We start from the raw sequence: 20,823 nt of genomic DNA, 5'->3' as shown, positions 1-20,823 counted from the left end.
TGCCTACATATCAGTCTAAAACCAGCATTCTCCGTCGGCATAAGATCTCTTTGAGCTGTAGAAGAAAGGAAAGGAATCTGAGAGTAAAAAAGGACAGTCTCTAAATGCCAAATACCTGTTTAGATTTTTTACTGAAGCGGATAAAATGAGTTTACTCCTTAATTGTCTAGGGAGGATACTTCAACAGCATGGCACCTTGAAAAGTGAAAGATATGCCACCCATTTGAATTTCTTCATACAATTGCCCTCATTCTGAGATGACCAGATTGCCATCGCTGAGAAGATACAGCTCCAGGGAACTATAAGCTTTGTGGTGTCTTTGGGAACATAATTATCAGGTCCTAAAACTCAAGACCCGATAATTATGGGCTAGGAGACTCCCAACCCATAACCATCTGTTGAGATTCACAGGTTGCATTAGGCTGCTGTTTACACACACACCTGCCTGCATGGTTCATGAAGGGGGGGCGCAGTAGAATAAAAGGAATGCCTTCCCGGTCGCGGGCCCCCAGTGCCCTTCGGTCCAGCCACGGGCAAGAGAAAAAAAACTACAAAGAACATTTACTACCTGCTCCGAGCAGGTATTAATGGGTCACAGTTTTGGGCCTTTTGTTTCCACAGTTATGGGGAAAAACAAGTACCGGGTCTGCATTCTATTCCATATTATGAGGCAAAATGATTCGTAAGCCATGTAAACTCACAGTGAAATACTGTCCAGAACTGTTAAAGTAAGTGATAGTTCAGCTGGACTCCAAAGTTACTAATAATATTCAGTGGTCAAAGACTAATCTTCCACCTATATGGAGAATTTCATGTACTCAAGATCTAACTTTTACTGTTGAATCGGCATCGCTAAGGACTAACTTTCTTTAAATTTCCCTTTCGTGTGCCTTCCATTCCCTAACTATTATATTGAAAATGTGTCTTTCTTAGGTTTTAGATGATTTTATTTGTGCTACGACAGCTCTGTATTTTTTACTGTTGGAAATTTTCAGATTGATTGTGGATATGACTTCAATTTATAAATTTGATTTAACAATTAAGAAAAATGCACTCACCTGAGAGAACAGTGATGTTGTCTTCTCTCCCGGTGTTCTCCTGTTCCATGGAATAACTATCTACCTCCTCTTTAACGGTGAAAGAAACAGTCTGTGTGATGGCCAAATCTTCTACTTGAAAGAAAGAAAAAATCAGAAATAAATTAAGTCCTTCCAGTAAAAGTCTGGCAATACTGGTCATTCCATATAAAGATTATGTCTGCTGGGTAATTGGTGAAAGACACAGTGGAATGGACTTGGCAGTAATGCCAAATGGATTGGGGCTTCGATCATCGTAAAGAATTTCCCTTTCATGATTGTGCTACATGATGTGTACTCACAAACATTTTCCCTGGGGCCAGAAAGTTTGGTCTGTGGTGTGACCAGGGACAGCACTGATGCCAGAATGGGGGTGGTTTGGGGGGCGCATGTGGGAGTAGGGGAAGCAAAGCATGTACATCTAGTGGCTGAACTGATATGCGCAATGTGAAACCAAAAAACCTGAGATCAATCCAGACTGCTCCGCATTTACCAAATTGTGTGATCCTAGCAATAGTTTTTTTCCACTTGACCTTCTTTTTCTTCCTTATCTTATATAAGAGGACCTTGAAATACATGACATTAGGTTATGCGCTGTGCAAAACCTTCTCATGCTTTTGATTTTAAAAACTATATTGTTGGTCATGTAGAACAGCAATCACAGCCACTCAAAGGGTGCACATAACAACTAACGTGCCTCATAGTTCACTATTGGCATTGTTGTGAGGGTAACCATGATTGTTTCTATATTTATGTTTGAAAACTATTACTTTAAAAAAAAAAAAAACTTTCCAATGCACTAATGTAATCTGGTTTACTGAGGTGAAATAGTTCTTGCATGTTAATGAAATACACTATCAAATTTTTACTAAAATGCATTTAAAAATGAAGGTTTTCCTCAAGTTAAGTGGTTTAGGACACCCTAGTTACGTCCTTTCTTTAACTTCAATTAAACTTTAAATAAATGCTTGCTTGAGGGGAAAAACAGCATGGGAGGTAATACAAATATATACAACCTGGATACATGAGGGGGGATAAATTTAGAATTCTTACTCCAACCTAATACATACTAAGAATAGAAATCTAATTTACTAGTTCCAGCAAATAAGCAACCGTAGGGGAAGTGTTGGAGATTAAAGGAGTCAGACGTACTATTCCCATTCCAACTTAAGTGACAGAAGGAACAGTGTGTGTATATATATATATAGATAGAGATTTGCTCTTCTGTTTCCTAATAAACTCTAATATTCTCTAAAAAAGAGACAGAGATATCAACTAACGAAAATAAGATCGCTTAGTACTGTTAACGTGCTAGTAACCTTGAGAAGATGATTGAAAACATAAGTTAGGACTTACATCTAGTTAACAGAATTAACATTTATATCATACTGTTCATTGACATTCATGTTATGGATATATACCCATACGAAAGAAGTGAAGAGAGGATCTACATCCATGTGGCATTAGCTTCTTGGACAAATAATATCACTCTTGTGGTGTTTTAGGAGTCTGTATGTTATGTGTAGACAAGTTTTGTATTAATGGACATGGATGCAGTATATAGTGGAACTGGAACCTTTGAGCCTTGTTGACCTTGTAAATATGGGGGCGGGTGATAGTCTCTTGTGAGACATGTTTATGTTGTTATTGTAGTTTTCAGTTGCACCATAGAAACAAATTGAAGTAAAATCTTTTTCTATTCTAGTAAACCACTGGTGTGAACACCCTGAGGAAGGCTTTAAGCCGAAACGCGTTGTTGACAACAAAGATCTGTAACCAGTGTCTTTTCAAAATCAGGACAGATACAATGTCTGATAATTAACAGCTGTAATCAGTCTATCTGAAATGGACATAAATTGTGTATCCAATTGAACATCATTGAGATATATTGTAATAACTGTGACTGTTTTTGTGTACAAACTAAAGACATTTGTACCTCACAGGTATATCAATCAATCAATCAGAGTACTTGTAATGCATGCTACTCACCTGTGAGGGTCTCAAGGTGCTGAGGGGAGGGGGGTGCCACTACTGCTCGAAGAGCCAGGTCTTGAGGAGTCTTCTGAAGGCGAGTAGGTCTTGGGTCTGCCGTAGGTGGGCAGGGAGGGTGTTCCAGGTCTTGGCGGCGAGGTAGGAGAAGGATCTGCCGCCGGAGGTCGTTCGTTGGATGTGGGGGACAGCAGTGAGGGCGAGTCTGGCGGAGCGGAGCTGGCGGGTGGGAGTGTAGAAGCTGAGTCTGCTGTTCAGGTAGGTTGGTCCGGTGTTGTGGAGTGCTTTGTGTGCATGGGTGAGGAGCTTGAAGGTGATCCTCTTGTTGACGGGGAGCCAGTGTACGTCTCTCAGGTGGGGGTGATGTGGCTACGGTGGGGGACGTTGAGGATCAGTCAGGCGTAGGCGTTTTGGATGCGTTGTAGTCGTCATAGTTGTAGTGGGATTCCTGTGTAGTACTTTGTTGAAGATTGCTGGACTTATGAGGATTGTGTTTGTTTGAGACTCGTTAGTCTTAGGAGATCGAGGGGTTTTGGATCTCTAGTCCCTAGCACCAAATATTTAGATAAAGCGTGACACTAGTGGATAAGTGCAATTGTCTATAGCCCAAAACCCCTGTGTTTTGTGTGTGTAAAATCCTGCCTAGAGTGCGTTGCCGCACCAAACAGCAATTTGTTATTTTAAAAACGAACAGAGAAGGATTCCGAATGTGCATTTTATGGAAATGCTCATTGATTATATGTATGTAAGTCTTTTTATAATATTTGAAATAATTTATATGAAGTAAAAAAGAAAAGAAATAAAAAAGATATATTTTTGTATTATAGTAGTATTGGTTGCATAATTTGATTAAACTTCTATGGTCTAACTGCTACACAGTTGATTATCGTGCACTATGCCCGGTGCAAATTTGTTTCCCAAATAAGTTGTTTCCCTGTTAGGGTTTTATCCTTTTTACAGGGGACCCGTGTGTTTTTCCAGAGGCTTTGAAGGGGTCACAATTACCATTCTCAATCCACCCTGGGTAAGAGGAGGGAAAGTGTTGGATTTTGTAGTGGCCATATTAAGGGCCTGATTCTGATGCGGTTAGGAAGGCCTCCTAACGTCATTTGCTCATTCCAAATCGGATTGGGAACGTGTCTTTTCGACCGACTCTGAAAGGTTTCCAATCGACCGAGTAAGATGCGAGTTTGGCATTAGAAATATCCCAATCACAACCCAGCGGCATTTGGAATCGTACGTCTCTACGGGATGCTGGATTTGGACAGCCTATCTGAATCGTGACGTCTGACTTGAATCAGCAGTCGGAATCAGACTTTGCGGGCCCCCCTGCACCCAGAGCCTTCCCAATCGAGCGGGTCCCCCCTTACCAGCCCTGCACAGTGTGGCAGGGCTGGTAAGGGATCCCTTTTTCCCCAGCCACCCCTTTCTTCAATGGGAGCCTATGCATTTGGTAGGAAAAAAGTCTCCCATTGAAGTCAATGGGAGTACAACCAAATCGTATCTGGAAGCATCTGTATGCATCATACTCGGTTGCTGGGACTCTCCCGTTCGATTCGGTAGGAAACCATTCCCAAACCCATGTGTCGGGAAGCTTTCCAAACTGCATCAGAATCAGGCCCTAAGTGTTTCCAGTGCAACTGAGGAACAGCAAGGAAAATATTGAACTTTGGAAGGATGATGCTCTTCTAAATCCCCTCTTAACAGCAGGAGAAAACGTTTAGGAATTTATACCAAATCCCTTTTACAATCATCAAACCTAAGCACCGGATACAAAATAAAAAAAATAAAAAAATCCCACTAATTAAAAGTTAAAACAAGAAAGATTTAACATTTACTGCCAATAACATCATATTGAACACAATATATACATGTAATTAAACATATATATTTCTTAATAAAACAAATTAAGATTCACAATATACTGATAAAAATGATTATAAGAATAAATATTAATGAACAACACTGAAGAAATAGGAATAATTATATAAAAATAAGCATTAAAGTTCTTAATTTTAAAATATGTAAATAAAAAAATTTAAACAAATAGATAAAATATATTAGTTCAATATATAAACATATAACCCACAATATCTTCAAAAAATGTCATCAACTAATAATGAATGAAAATTTATAATTTATAAAAATGTACTAATTTGCACTAGCAACCCTACTTCCATACAGACACAGAATACCTTAAAAAAGACATTAGAACATAATAAACGGAAAAATTATATAATTAAACCATACATTTTAAGAAAGCAAATATTCATAGTAAAACATTAATTGTAATAATTTAAGTCCAGTAGAAGGCATAGCGCTGAAACGCGTAGACCGACCATATCTCTGCACAAATGGTGAATTAAAATATTGAAAAAGGAATATTTGTCCAGACCTGACTTTCTTCATGGTGCCGTGGTTGCCTTGCTGCGAAAAGTGAAAGCGTTGGCGATTTTAAGAAATAGGACAGTGAAATAAGAGTATTTTTAATACCCATAGGAAAGTGTTGTCAAACCTATAGCCCTAGACGCTGGACGGAATTACACCAAATTTGGTAGAAAGGTAGATGTTTCGCAGATAGTGATTTTTGCTATTTCGAGCAAAGCGGTTCAGTAGTTCTTGAGAAATGAAATACGAACAGTATAATGATATCTCTTGTCGTGGCTATTTTGCAACAGATTTGCTGTGATCATGATTAAGTTGAAAGAAGTTCGTGGTAAACCATGAAAGCGCACACCAGCGGAGATTATCTGAATTAACATTAACAGAAAGTTGCGGCTGCAATTTTATGTATTGTTCCTGGGGCTAAAAAAAAATTTGAAAGTGACACAAGGGGTCAGTGTAGAGGTACTCTGACCCCATGTTTGACAAATGAGGGTGTTAGTGCCACAAGTTATGTGCCCAAAACTGTTTTTTTTAATCATGCACAATATTCGTGACGCTGCCGAGAACGCCAGCACGGCCCCCCACTATGTACCATCGTGGGTATCGACGTATTTGCGATGCCTGGTGTCACAGCCAAAACGGAAGATTGATTTTAAAGATTAACTTTATGCAAAGTACCTTGAAAACTATTAATTTAAACAGTGTACTAATAAACCCCTGGGGGCCCATTAGGATCACGGGCGGATCACCACCGCCCGCATGGTGGTGGCGATCCGTCCGTGATCCTACCCCGCCCGCCACCCAATTCCCCCCGCCATATTACTATGGCAGGGGGACCGTCGCGGACGGAAAGACCATCCGCCGCTTTTCCGCCCGGTCAACAAGTTGACCGGGCAGAAAAGAGTTTAATATGGTGGCGGTGTTTGTAAGACACCGCCATCCATATTACTATGTAGGTGGGGACATGCCTTTTCGTGGAGGAAACGCCGACACGGAAAGGCATGCGGTGTTAGACATTGGGAACCCGTTTCGGGCCCCCAGGGACTCTGGGGGGTGGGTGGAGCACATCGGGGTACATATGGTACCCCCCAACAGTTCCATGCACAACATGGCAGGCACCGCGCGGTACCTGTCATGTTGTGCATGGAAGTGCACAACATGCCTTCCTGGCATTGTGGTGGGCGGGGCTGAGTGCACCGCCCGCCACAATGACAGGAATGCAGGATGCACCCGCCACTGTGGCGGGTGCATCCTAGTTGCCCCCACGGGACCCCCGCCCTTATGGCGGGCGGTCCCGTTTACCGATAGGGTGGCGGGCGGACGAAGTCCGCCCGTCATCCTAATGGGGCCCCTAGTGTCTAAAATATGTGAATTTATGTGTTTTACACATTTATTTTTTTTAAAAGGCACATCATTACTGTTACTGACGTCTTTGCAATACTCAGAATACTCGTGAAGATGGAAAATTGGTTTAAAAGATTGTTTTTGCACAAATTCCCCATACAAATATGACTTTAAACAGTGCAGTAATAAACCCTAGTGTCTACAATACTGTAAAATGTGTGCATATATGTATTTTACACCTCTTAAAAACAAGGCAAGATTGTTGCGGTTACCGAGGTCATCATGACACTCTGAGTAATCGCAAAGACAGGAAGTAGGGTTCAAACACAGTTTTTAAAAAATTACAAAAATGTGTGTACAAATATGTTCTTTAAGTTAGTGATGTGTATTTTGTGATAGTTAGAATTCATTTTTTAAGTTAAAATATTTTAATTTGATGGTGGTCGTAGAATGTCTGTTTTTGTTTTGTGATTTTGCAACATGATCGCGGTCTTCACTACATCGTCGCGGAGTACCAAAATTCTTTAAAATATATACTTTACTGAAAAATTAACAAGATTTTGGGCTCTTGGGCGACTCTGACAGAGCATTTGTGTTGGGAGAGTGTATAAGACAGCTACAGACAGTACTGTATGCATAGTTTCTAGTTGCATAGGAACACCCTGTTTCCTTCATCTGTAAAGTGAACACCATCACTTCAATACATTCCATGAATGTCAAAACGTAAATTGTTGCTGTAGATAGAGCCCATGTTCAGGGCTGGACTGGCCATAGCGGGCACCAGGCATTTCCCCGGTAGGCCGCTAGGGCGGGGGCCTGTTTGGGGCCCCTGGGGCTGTTTTTGTTACCGGGGGTCGGCAATATCGCCCCCCATTAACAAAATCGTCCAAAACCGGCCCACGCAAACTGCTCAGCTTCACTCCCAATCACTGAAGATGTTACAGGGATTCTGCGCAAACACAGAACTGTGCACAAAGACTTGGGACCTCAGTGAATTAGGGTGTGCCAACACTCAACTTAGTACCCAAAATCCCCTACCAGACTAGCAATCAGTGTCCCATTAGCTCTTCGTCCTATAGCAAAGAAACCAATGATTAGACAACTTAGAACATGCAACTTAGGACCATTTCAGGAATGGTGGGAAGTGAGAACACTGTTTTGTTAGACGTTCATACCAGTCCACAACAGGAGTAAAATAGAAACACAGTAAAGTTAAAATGTTTATTTTAAAGACGTGCTCTCAAGCGCAGTATTTTAATCAACATCAGCATACATATGGATAATAATAATACGGACAGCATGGTTACAATTCCATAAAATACAAAAGGAGGAATCATGTTACAATGATAGTGCAAACAAGTGATAAAAAGGGCCTATTTAAACACCCTCCCTATCTATGAACTATGTATTATAAAACTATAGAAGGTCTCTTGAGCTTTCTTACGGGGACCCCATTTACCTGTCCACTCAGTAAGTGTAAATTACATCAGGATCGGTTAGTCTCTCTGCATGCCTGGAATCTTCCAAGTTTGTGCAATTCTGGCAAGTGTGCTATGATAAAGGCGCCAGAATCCTACTCGGCTTGCAGCTGCAAAATTGTTATATCTAGAATGTGTTACACGGACAAGCCAATAAACAGGCTCTCGTTATGATAACCTTGGTGGCTTAGCACTCACGGTACAGACTGGTGATACGATGTATGTCTAGAGATGTCGAAAAACAACCCTTTTCCCATGTATAGACCTTCATCCAGGCTAAGTCAGCAAAAACAACTAAGCAGTGTCATGCGCAAAAGCAGCAAAAGGGAAAAATGGCGTTTAAACTTCGAATAAGCCATGCTAACTTAACATACAAGCAAAAGAGGCCCATAAACCATACGACAAGGGGGGGGGGGGCTGAGCAGTTTGCTAGGGCCGGTTTCTGTACAGTATGAGCAAAAAGCGTCTGTGCAAACCAACTAATCTCCATATTTAGCAAACCCAAGTACCTTTCAATATCTCTCTTTTTTGACGTCTTGTCAGGCTAATAGACATAGCTGTGGCCCACAATCCACACTCTAGGCATTTTGAACTGAAGGAGCAATAGCTGTCAGGACGACATTGGAGCTGAATGAAGTATTTTTCCAAATGAAAAGCAGTTAAAGTGGAGGTTTTAAAAAAAAAAAAAACATATTTAATTGGATGCTGTTAGCATGTAAGTGAATAACATTAGGTAGTGTGTTAGATGCATTGACAAGAAGTTCTATTATTGGCTGTTGTTAAAAAAAAAAAGAAATACAGGCATAGTTAAACTTTTGAATCTGTAGAGTAAACCACTTCTGTTGTATCTCTTTTTAAAGCTGTGAACTTGTAACCTACTGGTTCACTGGGTTGCTAGGTACCCTGACCTAAGAGTGTATTGGAGGAGGAAGGATGTTAAAGAGACCAATTATTTATTTTTTTAAAGTTGAGGAGTTATGCCACAATTTAAGTAATGGTAGACTTTAATTTGAAACTCAGGGCTACGTAATAAACTGTTGTGCAGTATTTAAATTAAAACAAATTGAAGCTAAATAATGGTTTGGCCCCCATTCTATTTGGCGATTTTTCCTTGATCATCGCGAACACGCGGCGACAGTAACCTCGTTTTGAAAGAGAGGGAAATGGTGAACAAAGGCTAACCATTCACAAGTGGAGACACTGTAGTGTAAAGCGAAAGACATGATTTCATTTGCTGCCTTTCTCATGATCATAGAGTGGAAAGTTGAAGAGGTTGCCATTTTATAGTTGCTTTTATGAGTAGTGTACCATTCTTGCGATTCGTTTTTACAAATTTTAACAGTCTCAAAACTATCCAGAAAGAGCTAAAACAACAATATAATTTACTAATTCAATTCACTGGTATGTATATAACTTTTTAATTATTTAAAATCTTTACATTAGAAATGAAGTTGTATATGGGAGTTTGATTAAAAAAAGAGTATCACAGCGATGTGAAAAAATATATCAGATAAACTGTATCTGGCAGAGGGTGTGTGTTTAAGATGTTAGTCCAATTGAAAGTTACCTTAAGCAATGCCTTAAAAAATTACATTTTTTTAAATGTCTAGGCACCATGTGCAGAACAGACAGATCTATATTTGCATTCAGGAAACTGTAGTACCTTTAATCACATTATTAAATAGGAGTTTTGTAGTCATGAATCAAACATAAGAAAATGTGTTGTGTCTGTATATGAATTATACATAAGGCTCCATGTTTTCCGTTTTTATTGATTTTTATACATTTATACTGACAGAAAAACAATTATTTTCCTGTCTGCATTTAATTTTAAATGTGGATGAAAACGGAAATATGGGTTGTTTTTCAGTGATTCTAAATGCTGTCAATCATGACCGCCAGGAAAATAGAGGGGCGGATTGACAAGCAAGGGGATAAATAAAAATTGGGATTTTAGTAAAGAGCCATAAACAACAACAGTTAGATTAGCACAACCTTGATACTAAAATGTACATATTTTCTTACAAGTGCATATTTTACCATCTAACTGTGTATATATCATTGAAATCTGTCAGACGTTGAGGCACGAGTGCACAATAACTGGTTAAATAAATACGGAAATATACACATTTCAGCTTAATTCTTTCACAAAACCTAATATAAATATGGATAAATACAGGTAATATGAGCAGAAAATAAATATGGATAAATACAGGCGGAAATGACACAAATATAAATAGCGTAAAACAGGGAGCCATAATTATAAAGTATAATACTTGTTAGGTATGTATTAGTAAATGTTTGTCAATGTGACTTTTAACTTATATGACCGTTTGCATATCTTTAGATAGTGAGATATTGTATTTATGGTTGCAGGTAGGTGTATGTATGATGAGACTCTTGAGTTGAGATGTAGAGAGCTATATATTTTTGCAAAGATGGCCTGAAGGAGTATATCTATTATGAAATCACATATATGTTTACAAGGTGATCTATGTTCTTGAAGGCTGTTGAAAATGTAATGTATATGGTGCGGGTGGTGCATTTCTTTAAACATGCTCTGTTTACAATTGAAGAGATTAATAGTGCATAATGTCTCTTCAGAGTTCTTCTGCTAGCTCCAATTGGAGTGTAACTTTTCTTTGAGAAATGCTGAATATATGGTCTAAAGACACCTGAAATATTCGAGAAATAATGTAGGTATGCCATTAGGAAAAGGTTTTGTGCTTTGAAAATGTGAGAATTGTTGTTTTCGTGTGCACACTGAGTAAGCGAGCAGTGTAGGTTCCTAGAGAGCCATGTATCCAATTATACATCAAGTGTGACATCACTCGTGACATGATCAGTGAGATAACTGATGACATCTCAAATGACATTACTGATGACATCATCTAGTGACTGTGAGTGTTTTAAAAAAGTGTTAAATATACATACCAAGGTGTACTGATGAATCTGTGGTTGTATGAGTGCCTGTATGGATGATTCAGTAGGAGAGTGACTGACTGAATAAGTGAGTGATTAAGTGTCTCAGTGAATGGTTGTGAGAGTGTCTGTATCAGTCTGTCAGTTGGTGTCTAAGTGGCTGCATGGTTTGGTGAGTGGGTATGTGAGTGGCTCTATGGGTGATTGATTGGTTGTCTGAGAACCTGTATGGGTGTCTGACTCTCTGTGTGGGTAAGGGAGAGGGTGTGTGAATGCCTGCATGGATGAGCGAGTGGGTGAATCACTAGCAGTATGGGTTAGTGAGTGTGTGAGGGGCTGTATAGGTGACTGAGTGTGTTTATGGCTGGGTTGGTGAGTGAATGGATGGATGCATCAGTAGTATATGGGTGAGGAAGTGTAGGTAAGTGTATGTGTGAGAGAGGGATTGTGATAGTGGTTGTATGGGTGAGTGTGTGTTTGTGTCAGAGATTGTATAGGTGAGTGAGTACATGTTAGTATCTGCATGAGTAAGTGAGTCTGTATCTGTATGGGTAAGTGGCTGTGTGATTGACTATATATGGGTGAGTGAGTAGATGTGTGAATAGCTCTAGGAGTGTGTGACAGTGTGTGAGTGGCTGTATGGGTGTATTAGTGGATATATCAGTGGCTGTATGAGTGTAAGGACTAGTATGGGTGTGTCAATGTTTTTGACAATGGTAGTGTGGAAGGTGGGAATGGGTGTATCAATGGTTATATTGGGGGGTAAGAGGGTGCATCCAAGATTCTGTGGATCATGTCATCAGTGATGACACTAACGATGTCATGAGTGATGTAATGGTTAAGGTCATAAGCAGTGCAAATATTACCATCCACCCTGCACATACAGGGCCTGCGGCAAACCACCACAGACAACCAACCATACGCTGCGCACAGCTTCAGCAGGAAGTTGGATACAGGGCCTGGCCAGGTATCCAACCTGCGTGGAGGCTGTCGACCCCCACCTTCCTGCACACAGCATACCCCCAGCCAATGCACAGCATTTGGTCGAGCGTGGCATGAGGTTAGCCAAATGGTCCGGCTGCAAGACAGTCTTACAGCCAGCTCCTGCTTCCAACTTCCCATGGGCAAGCAACCCCACACTGAGCACTGCGGGAATTGGCCACAGCTTGGCCTGCTGCCAGACCCTGTGATTAAACCCTCAGCAGGCTGCCAACCTTACACAGTGCACAGCCTTTGGCGGATGTAGCGTAGGGTTGGACTTCGGGTCCGGGAGACCCCATCCTCTGGGGCCAAAACATATATATTAAAGGTGGGGGTGCAGCCAACTCCTCGACCCTTAATTGGTCCCGGCGACCCCATCCACTGGGTCTAATTCAAAAAAAAAAGAGGAGCGAGACTACTTCCCCAAGTCTTAATAAGTCCCGGGGAACCCATCCCTCGGGGCCAAACACATAAAAAAAAGGGGTGAGAGCCATGCGGGCCCAATCCCTGAGCCTTCTTCTACCCTGAAGAACCCATCCCCCGCGGCAATAGAATCTAAAAATGGGGGGTATGCAGCCCCCCACCCAAAACTTAATAAGCCCTGGGGACCCTGTAATTGAGCCGACCCCATGTGATGGGGTCCCTGGACCCATTAAAGGCTTATGGAGGTGGCCAGCACTGCTGCCTGTCCTTATTTAATGCATTGGGCCCAAAGGATGGGGTACCTGGGTCCAAAGTGGCTCAGGGAGGGAGGCTGCATTCCCCTTTTCCTAAATAATTTAATTGGGCCCCTGGGATAGGTTTCCTGGATCTAAATACTGTTTTGGGAGTGGGTCAGCGCACCCCCCTCCCCTCAAGAAATGCATTGGGTCCCAGGAGATAGGGCCCTCAGGGTAAAACACAGCTTGGGGAGGGGGGCCAAGTGCCGCTCTCCCCATAAGAAATGCATTGGGCCCTGGGGGATGGGAGCTCCAGGGTCAAAAACGCCTCTGGGAGGGGGGCTGTGTGTCCCCTCCCCTTAAATATACATGCCCCGGATGGCCATTTTTGTTTTTGCAGTAATACCGCAATTTATTTCTCCATTTTGGCCCCCGAGGAAGGGGGGATCCCGCTGGGCCCCAGCATGGGATCTAAAGTGCAGTTCCCTACCATGACCCCTTAAGCTTAAGGACAGAAGACTAAGTCCCGAGTCCTGTAATGGCTTCCAGCAACATTTTTCCCATGTTGCTGCAGGACTCCCTCGCAGGGTCCGATACACAAGTATTTTTGTTCCTTTATTTCTCAACGGATTGACACCAAACCACAAAAAGCACAATCTGCGGACCAAGATCTAGCTTCCCACCAAATCTGGTGTAATTCTGTTCAGTACTAAAGCAGTCTATGGAAAAAGCATAGGGATTTTGGGGCTCCCCTTTAGTCTTGGCCCTTGCTAGGGAAAAGAGAGCATTTTTTGGGAAAGTTTCGTGAAGATTCATCAAATGGTGCCAAAGTTACCCACAACACAAAAAACACATTCCCTATGGAGACGATGACCTAGCTAGAACGACCCAGCCTACAACAAATATAGAGATCTCCGTTTAAGTTTTGCTCACTTACTTGTGGACTGATGGCTACCACACGCTCTCCTGGCGTATTGATGGCTCCGGCAGCACATATTTTGCTTTTCATTGCCTCTCAAAGAAAAGATAGAGCTGGCAATCAGAGGACCTGTATTAAAAGCAAACATAACAGGAGGATGACTCTCCAGTTCCTTGTAGAATGACGAAAAAAACAGATGTTTTCTTGCAGTAGAACTCAATGTGTGGGCACGGCTCGAGGATATGTGCAGACTCCCAGGCAGAGTGCACTGTCCCCCTGCTAAATGCTTCAAGTACTGGCGAAATGGAGGAGCAGTAAATGTGAAATTAACAAAGCTCAAAAGAGTCAATACCCAAAGGTGGCTGAGTACCTAGAAAGGCTGGTCAGGTAGTGCCCAACAAGGAATTTCGTCCTTCAAATGTCAATAAATTTAGTTCCAGTGAATTAGACAGCAACACATTACTTACGTGCCAAGGCTCCGTTCTCAAAGCATGTTATGGACCCGTGTCCATAATAAAGAAGTCATATTAACTCTCTAAAATGGGTAAACTGCATTTCTACTCCATAATTCTTGCATACCCCTCTCCGTTAGCTGATTGCAAAGCCAGCGGTTCCACTTGTCAGACCTTCGCCCATCCTTGTGATTACAAAAGACATGGGATGAATGAATTCCAAGCCAACCGGTAAAAAAGCTTAGATTGTTTGCCCTTGCAATGAAAAACTTAAATCAAGTTGGACAAAGTGATAAGTCTTAAAGCATTCTTTTTAAGTCTGGCTAGAAGACACTTTGCTTTCTTGCCAGAGCTTATAAGATCTATACAGATAAAAGGGTCAAATAAAAGTCTCCTTAAGAAGTTGACTAGTCTGTCATTTACATACTAATTAGCCCACATTCATCGGTCACTGGTCATTCACTTCTCCACAGCACAAACAAGATGATTCCGGCAAAAGGTTCTGCTTGCATTTCAATGCAGTTCAGTGAAACCTCTATTCGCTGCAGTGGAATTACATTGATTCATTTCCTACAAATATGCTTTATCATATTGCAGTGCTTGACAGAACATGTGGAAGTTGATGTGTCCAGAAGTGAAGCTATGAGTGGCACTGACAAAGTACAACGAAGGAAGAAGCTTGCTGCTTCTCAATCTCCTCATAAAAATTCTGCCCCCTTTCTACACCATTGTTCCTCCTACCACTTCAGAGTGGATAAAAGAAGGTAAAACTGCTACCGTATGACTATGTGTGGTCATGTACATCCGGTTTGGACCTGTCTGTACTAGCTTGACTGTTCTGTGTGCCATTGTGGGAAGAAGAGTGTGAAACGCTGGTGGTTTCATCTCGTTAGGAGAGAGGTATGGCAGTGCCATTCAGATCCACAACGACCTTTCTGTTCTACTTATCGGCCACATTCGAATGTAGCCAGTCAGTAGAACAGAGGGGTCAGTTGCCACCACCCTGAGTTAGGCACTTAGGCATGTTTGTTTCGCAGCAGGATGGCACCACCACAGTATGTAGAGGGTATGTCACTGCTGCCGACAGCTCAAGGTGGACCAGCGTCGAACTGGGACTGAGGGCCACACCATTGCTCTTGATCCAAGACACCCCTGAATCAAAGAGTGTCACCATAGATTACATGTGTGGGGCATTCTAGCAGCGTCTGGCCCATCCTTATTTTAGTCCCCCTGCATTTATGCATGGGTGCCATCTTGCCTTATTTTTTAAATGATCAATGAGATGCGAGGGGGCCTGCATACAGCCAATTGTAAAAGGTCATACTGGCACATTGAAATAGCTGTAAACAAAACCAAAAACACGTTTTTCTGTCTTTTATTAATTTAGCTCATTGAATCAGACTCCCGCCCTACACATCAAAGCCCAAAGACGTGATCTACGGAGTAGCTCAAGGATCATCTCAACCCCACTCTGTTCAACATATACATGGCACGACTCGCTAACATCATGAGATCCCATGGCATCTCCATTATTTCCTACACCAATGGCACCCAGCTCATCCTCTCCTCAATGTCTGAAAGTCCTCCACGACCAGATCCAACTTCACCAAATGCATGATCTTGCGTAGCGGAACAGATGAAAAACAACAGCCTGAAACTCAATTCGGACAAGACTGAAGTGCTAATTTCCAGGAACAATAACTCCCTCTGGGACTCCACCTGGTGGCCATCAGAGCTTGGTCCAACACCTATACCATTTAATCACAAGAGAAATCTGGGAATCATCTTAGACGATAAAATCAACATGGCCTCACAGGTGTATAAAGTTAGATCCTCCTGCTTTCACATACTACGCATCCTCAGGAAAGTATTCACATGGATCTTCACGAACAACAGACGTACAGTCACTCAAGCCCTAGCCACAAGCAGACTAGACTACAAAAATACACTCTAAGCTGGAATCTCCATCCAGAACACCACAGCTAGGCTCGTCCTGGGTCCACGTCGCACACAGATCACATCATGCTGCAAAGAATTCCACTACCTGCTGATCTACAAACGCTCCCAATTCAAACTCCTCATACATGCATACAAGGCACTACAAGACATAGGATCAGCATACCTTGAATGCCACCTTCACTTCCACCAACCCATTAGACTCCTAAAGTGAACCTCACTCTCCCTCACATACCCTTTCCCCTTCCTCCATATTCGCAAAGGCAGAGTGGGCAGCCTAGCCTTCTACCACATCGCACCCAAGTCATGGGAATGACCAGCCTCCACGCATCAGGGCCTCCTCATTTCTTTAATTTTGCAAGACCTGCCTCTTTAACTCAAATACTCCCAGCAGACAGCCTTCACCCCTGCTCCAGCACCTGGAGAACCTTCGGGGATAAGTCATGCTATACAACTCCACATAACATATGTTTATTCTTAGGAAGAATTTGCCATTTTGGAAAGCGTGCACGTAATGCCATTAAGTCATCCTCATCTACACGAGCACAGCTGTATGGGCATCCCTGCACTTGTCCAGCATCTGTGTGCACGTATGGTGGTTTCTGACTGCATGTCTGCCTTAATGTATGTTCGTATTGGGGCTGTATACGTGTGCTATCCATCCTTACAAAAATATCAAGCAAGAGCAGAGAGCCACTACAATAAAATACAACAAAGCGCATGTCCAGCTAGAACAAGCTTGACCTATTAGCTTTCTAAACACCTATTTCTCTTGCCAATTTTTTTCTCATAAAGCAGTATTGGACTGCCACCCTCGTTAGAACCTCACCAGACCCACAGGAAACTTCGTCATTAGTAGATCTCCAAACCAGATGATTATTTATTTTTTACTTTGTGCAGCACATACTAAAACAAGCATTTACAATGCAATGGTCTCGGCTTTATTAAAGTTAGAGCTATTGCAATTGCAAATGGCATTTTTTTTTTTAAACATAAATAAATGGTATTGTCATTTACAATGGCAATAGGTGAGCATTAGAGAGTTGTAGAGAGTATTAGCGGACACAGAGCCACACACACACAGAAACACACACACACAGACAGAGCCACACACACACACACACAGACAGAGCCACACACACACACACAGACAGAGCCACACACACACACACAGACAGAGCCACACACACACACACACACAAACAGCGCCACACACACACACACACACACAGACAGAGCCACACACACACACAGACAGAGCCACACACACACACACAGAGCCACAGACACACACAGAGCCACACACACAGAGCCACACACACAGAGCTCTCTGCCCAGTAACACCCTAGGGAACAGAGGCACAAAAACCGGATCACAAGCAGGGCACAGAGGCACAAAAACCGGATCACAAGCAGGGCACAGAGGCACAAAAACCGGCAGGAGAGTAAGCACAAGCAACGAGGGGGCAGCAAGCACAAGCAACAAGGGTCAGGGGGGCACAGAGGCACAAACACCGGATCACAAGCAGGGCACAGAGGCACAACAAGCAACGAGGGGGCAGGGGCAGGAGAGCAAGCACAAGCAACGAGGGGCAGCAAGCACAAGCAACAAGGGGTCAGGGGGGAACAGAGGCACGAAAAATCGGATCACAAGCAGGGCACAGAGGCACGAAAAAACGGATCACAAGCAGGGCACAGAGGCACAAAAACCGGATAACAAGCAGGGGGGCAGGGGCAGGAGAGCAAGCACAAGCAACGAGGGGGCAGCAAGCACAAGCAACAAGGGGGCAGGGGGGCACAGAGGCACAAACATCAGATCACAAGCAGGGCACGGGGGCACAACAAGCAACAAGGGGGCAGGGGTAGGAGAGCAAGCACAAGCAACGAGGGGGCAGCAAGCACAAGCAACGAGGGGGCAGGGGGGCACAGAGGCACAAAAAACGGATCACAAGCAGGGCACAGAGGCACAACAAGCAACGAGGGGGCAGGGGCAGGAGAGCAAGCACAAGCAACGAGGGGGCAGGAAGCACAAGCAACGAGGGGGCAGGGGGGCACAGAGGCACAAAACCGGATCACAAGCAGGGCACAGAGGCACAACAAGCAACGAGGGGGCAGGGGCAGGAGAGCAAGCACAAGCAACGTGGGGGCAGCAAACACAAGCAACGAGGGGGCAGAGGGGCACAGAGGCACAAAAAACGGATCACAAGCAGGGCACAGAGGCACAAAATCCGGATCACAAGCAGGGCAGAGCACAGAGGCACGAAAACCGGATCACAAGCAGGGCACAGAGGCACAACAAGCAACGAGGGGGCAGGAGAGCAAGCACAAGCAACGAGGGGGCAGCAAGCACAAGCAACGAGGGGGCAGGGGGGCACAGAGGCACAAACATCGGATCACAAGCAGGGCACAGAGGCACAACAAGCAACGAGGGGGCAGGGGTAGGAGGGCAAGCACAAGCAACGAGGGGGCAGCAACCTGAAGCAGGGTCTATTTTTTACCCCAGGCCAATTCTGGCCACCCTTGAGGCATGAGACCCTGATAAGCCCCCACCAGCTAGCATAAAAAGGAATCTGTTAAATTGACCCATTTGTCCCAGCTGTTCTTTTTCTATGAATAGGCCCCAAAGTGTCTCTCTCATACAAATCGTCTCAGTGAGGCTCAGCTCCCCCGGAGTCCCCACTCCCTCGATCTGCACTTCTTCTCTTACACCCACGAAGATACTGCAAGAATAGCAATACCGCAAGAACAGGGAACTTCCCGAGCTAAAAGAGACATCACGCAATACCTGATGGTTGGGGCCACTTGCCATCTGTCATCTATCATATTATTGTATCTGTTGCTAGCCTTAATGTACTAAGACATGCGACCAATATCTTCCTAAATGTTCCTCTTTCTTATAAAAGTTTCCCTGAAGTGAAGCAAATCCTGGTCAATAGATGTGCAATTTCATTATGATTCATGGTCAAACATCCTGTGACCTTTTGAGAAACGTCTTGTAGCGTGGGTGGCACTTCTGTTTTCTTAAATATTTTCCAGACGAGACCAAAATGTGTCATGTCCTGTAGGTCAAAGACACCTGATAATGTCGTCATCCTCATGTCAATAGTTCACCATTGAAAGAGTATAAAGATCTGCTCCTCAGTCCATTCACCAGACTACCTCGTGGCAGTGGGTCACTGACGCCTGTGTGGTCTCCTTCAGCCCTCTATCTAAGCATCTTTGGCTGAAGCTCTAATTGTTTCTGGCACTTTAAAATTGTCCTTCTCTCTCTCCTCTGCTTCGCCCTTATTCTAAAAACATTATTGCAATTGCAAAGCAATAACGTTGTTCCTCCTAACTTAACATGTGCATTACTAGCATTGCAGTCAAGAGTAGTTTTCATTTCGAAAATATTTCCATTGATTTAAAATATTTTTGCATTGCCTAAGTTTCTCCTTCACTCCAGAAATGTGGGTTTCATTCCTTAAGCAATTTCAATTGTGCCGTTTCAATAATCCTGGCCCCTCACATTCTGGGTCTCTTTAAATTGTTTAACCTGCATGAATTATTCTCTTCAGGAAGGCTTGTTTCAAGTTCTCTATATTTTCATAGAATGTATTCTGTGTCTTTCTGAGTCTCTAGCTGGTTTAAATGTGATTTTTAATGGATCCTCACTCCAGCTTGCCTTATAGTTCTCATCAGAAAGGCTTGATTCTAGGCACTATGATTTCATAACAAATGTACTCCATGTCTTTGGATCTCTGGCAGTTTTCCATTATGCATTTTTAAGAGTTATTCATTTCAGCTTGCCTCGCAGCATTTTAGAAGCAAGTTCTATTTAGCATGTACTCTTGGCAGAGTGAAGCCAGGTTTTCTTAAGAGTGTTCACTAGCAATGCGTTTTATTGAAATACATGTGTTTTTGTGTAATAAAGTGCCACCTCAAATGTGATCTTTTGTTATCTCATATCATTGTTCCTTATTCCTCAGTGAAGTGTTGCGTCGATGACATGTGACCAAGTCAAGTCAAGTCAAAATTTATATAGCGCACTACATACCCAGAGGGTCTCAAGGCGCTTGAGGAAGGGGGGGAGGGTTACTTATCGAATATCCAGGTTTTAAGCTGTTTTCTGAAGGCTAGGTGGTTTTGAGTAAGTCGGAGGTGGATGGGGAGGGAATTCCAGGTTTTGGCCGCTAAGTAGGAGAAGGATCTTCCCCCCATGGTGGCTTTGTGGATGCGCGGAACAGCGGCGAGGGCTTGGTTGGACGAACGCAGCTGGCGGTTGGGGGTGTAAAAGGAAAGGCGAGTGTTGAGACAATCAGGTCCAATTTCGTATAGGGCTTTGTGTGCGTGGGTGAGGAGACGGAACGTTATTCTCTTGTTGACGGGGAGCCAGTATGGGGGCTTTTCCTAAGGCCGTTGGCCACCAAGAGTCGTCCAAGGCGGAAGGGGATGAACCTAAGATGAGGACTTCCGTTTTGTCCGAGTTCAATTTCAGACGGCTGTGCTTCATCCACTCGGCTACTTCTTTCATCCCTTCATGTAGGTTGGTTTTGGCGGTGGTTGGGTCTTCTGTGAGTGATAGGATCAGCTGAGTGTCATCCGCGTAGGAGATGATGTTGAGATTGTGTTGACGTGCGATGGTTGCGAGGGGGCTCATGTAGACGTTGAAGAGGGTGGGGCT

The 20,823-nt window shown here is 43.2% G+C and overlaps 1 protein-coding gene across 5 annotated transcripts in view; it reads right to left on the bottom strand.

Moving 5' to 3' along the window:
• LOC144755282 (zinc finger protein 8-like) overlaps positions 1-20,823 on the bottom strand; it is a 115,290-nt gene that overhangs the window by 40,712 nt on the left and 53,755 nt on the right. For 2 of the 5 annotated variants that reach the window (XM_078644055.1, XM_078644056.1), the window contains exons 3-4: positions 13,772-13,882; positions 1,059-1,172 (exon numbers count right to left, since the gene is read on the bottom strand). In XM_078644055.1, the coding sequence (XP_078500181.1) occupies positions 1,059-1,172; positions 13,772-13,882 (225 nt within the window). The remainder of the gene's footprint in view (positions 1-1,058; positions 1,173-13,771; positions 13,883-20,823) is intronic. The other 3 variants (XM_078644057.1, XM_078644058.1, XM_078644059.1) reach the window with 2 other exon arrangements.

The sequence above is a fragment of the Lissotriton helveticus genome, chromosome 5_1, assembly GCF_964261635.1.
Source record: "Lissotriton helveticus chromosome 5_1, aLisHel1.1, whole genome shotgun sequence".
Lineage (NCBI taxonomy): Eukaryota > Metazoa > Chordata > Amphibia > Caudata > Salamandridae > Lissotriton > Lissotriton helveticus.
The sequence above is the reverse complement of the archived record's forward strand: the minus strand, read 5'-3'. Positions and strand labels throughout refer to the sequence as shown.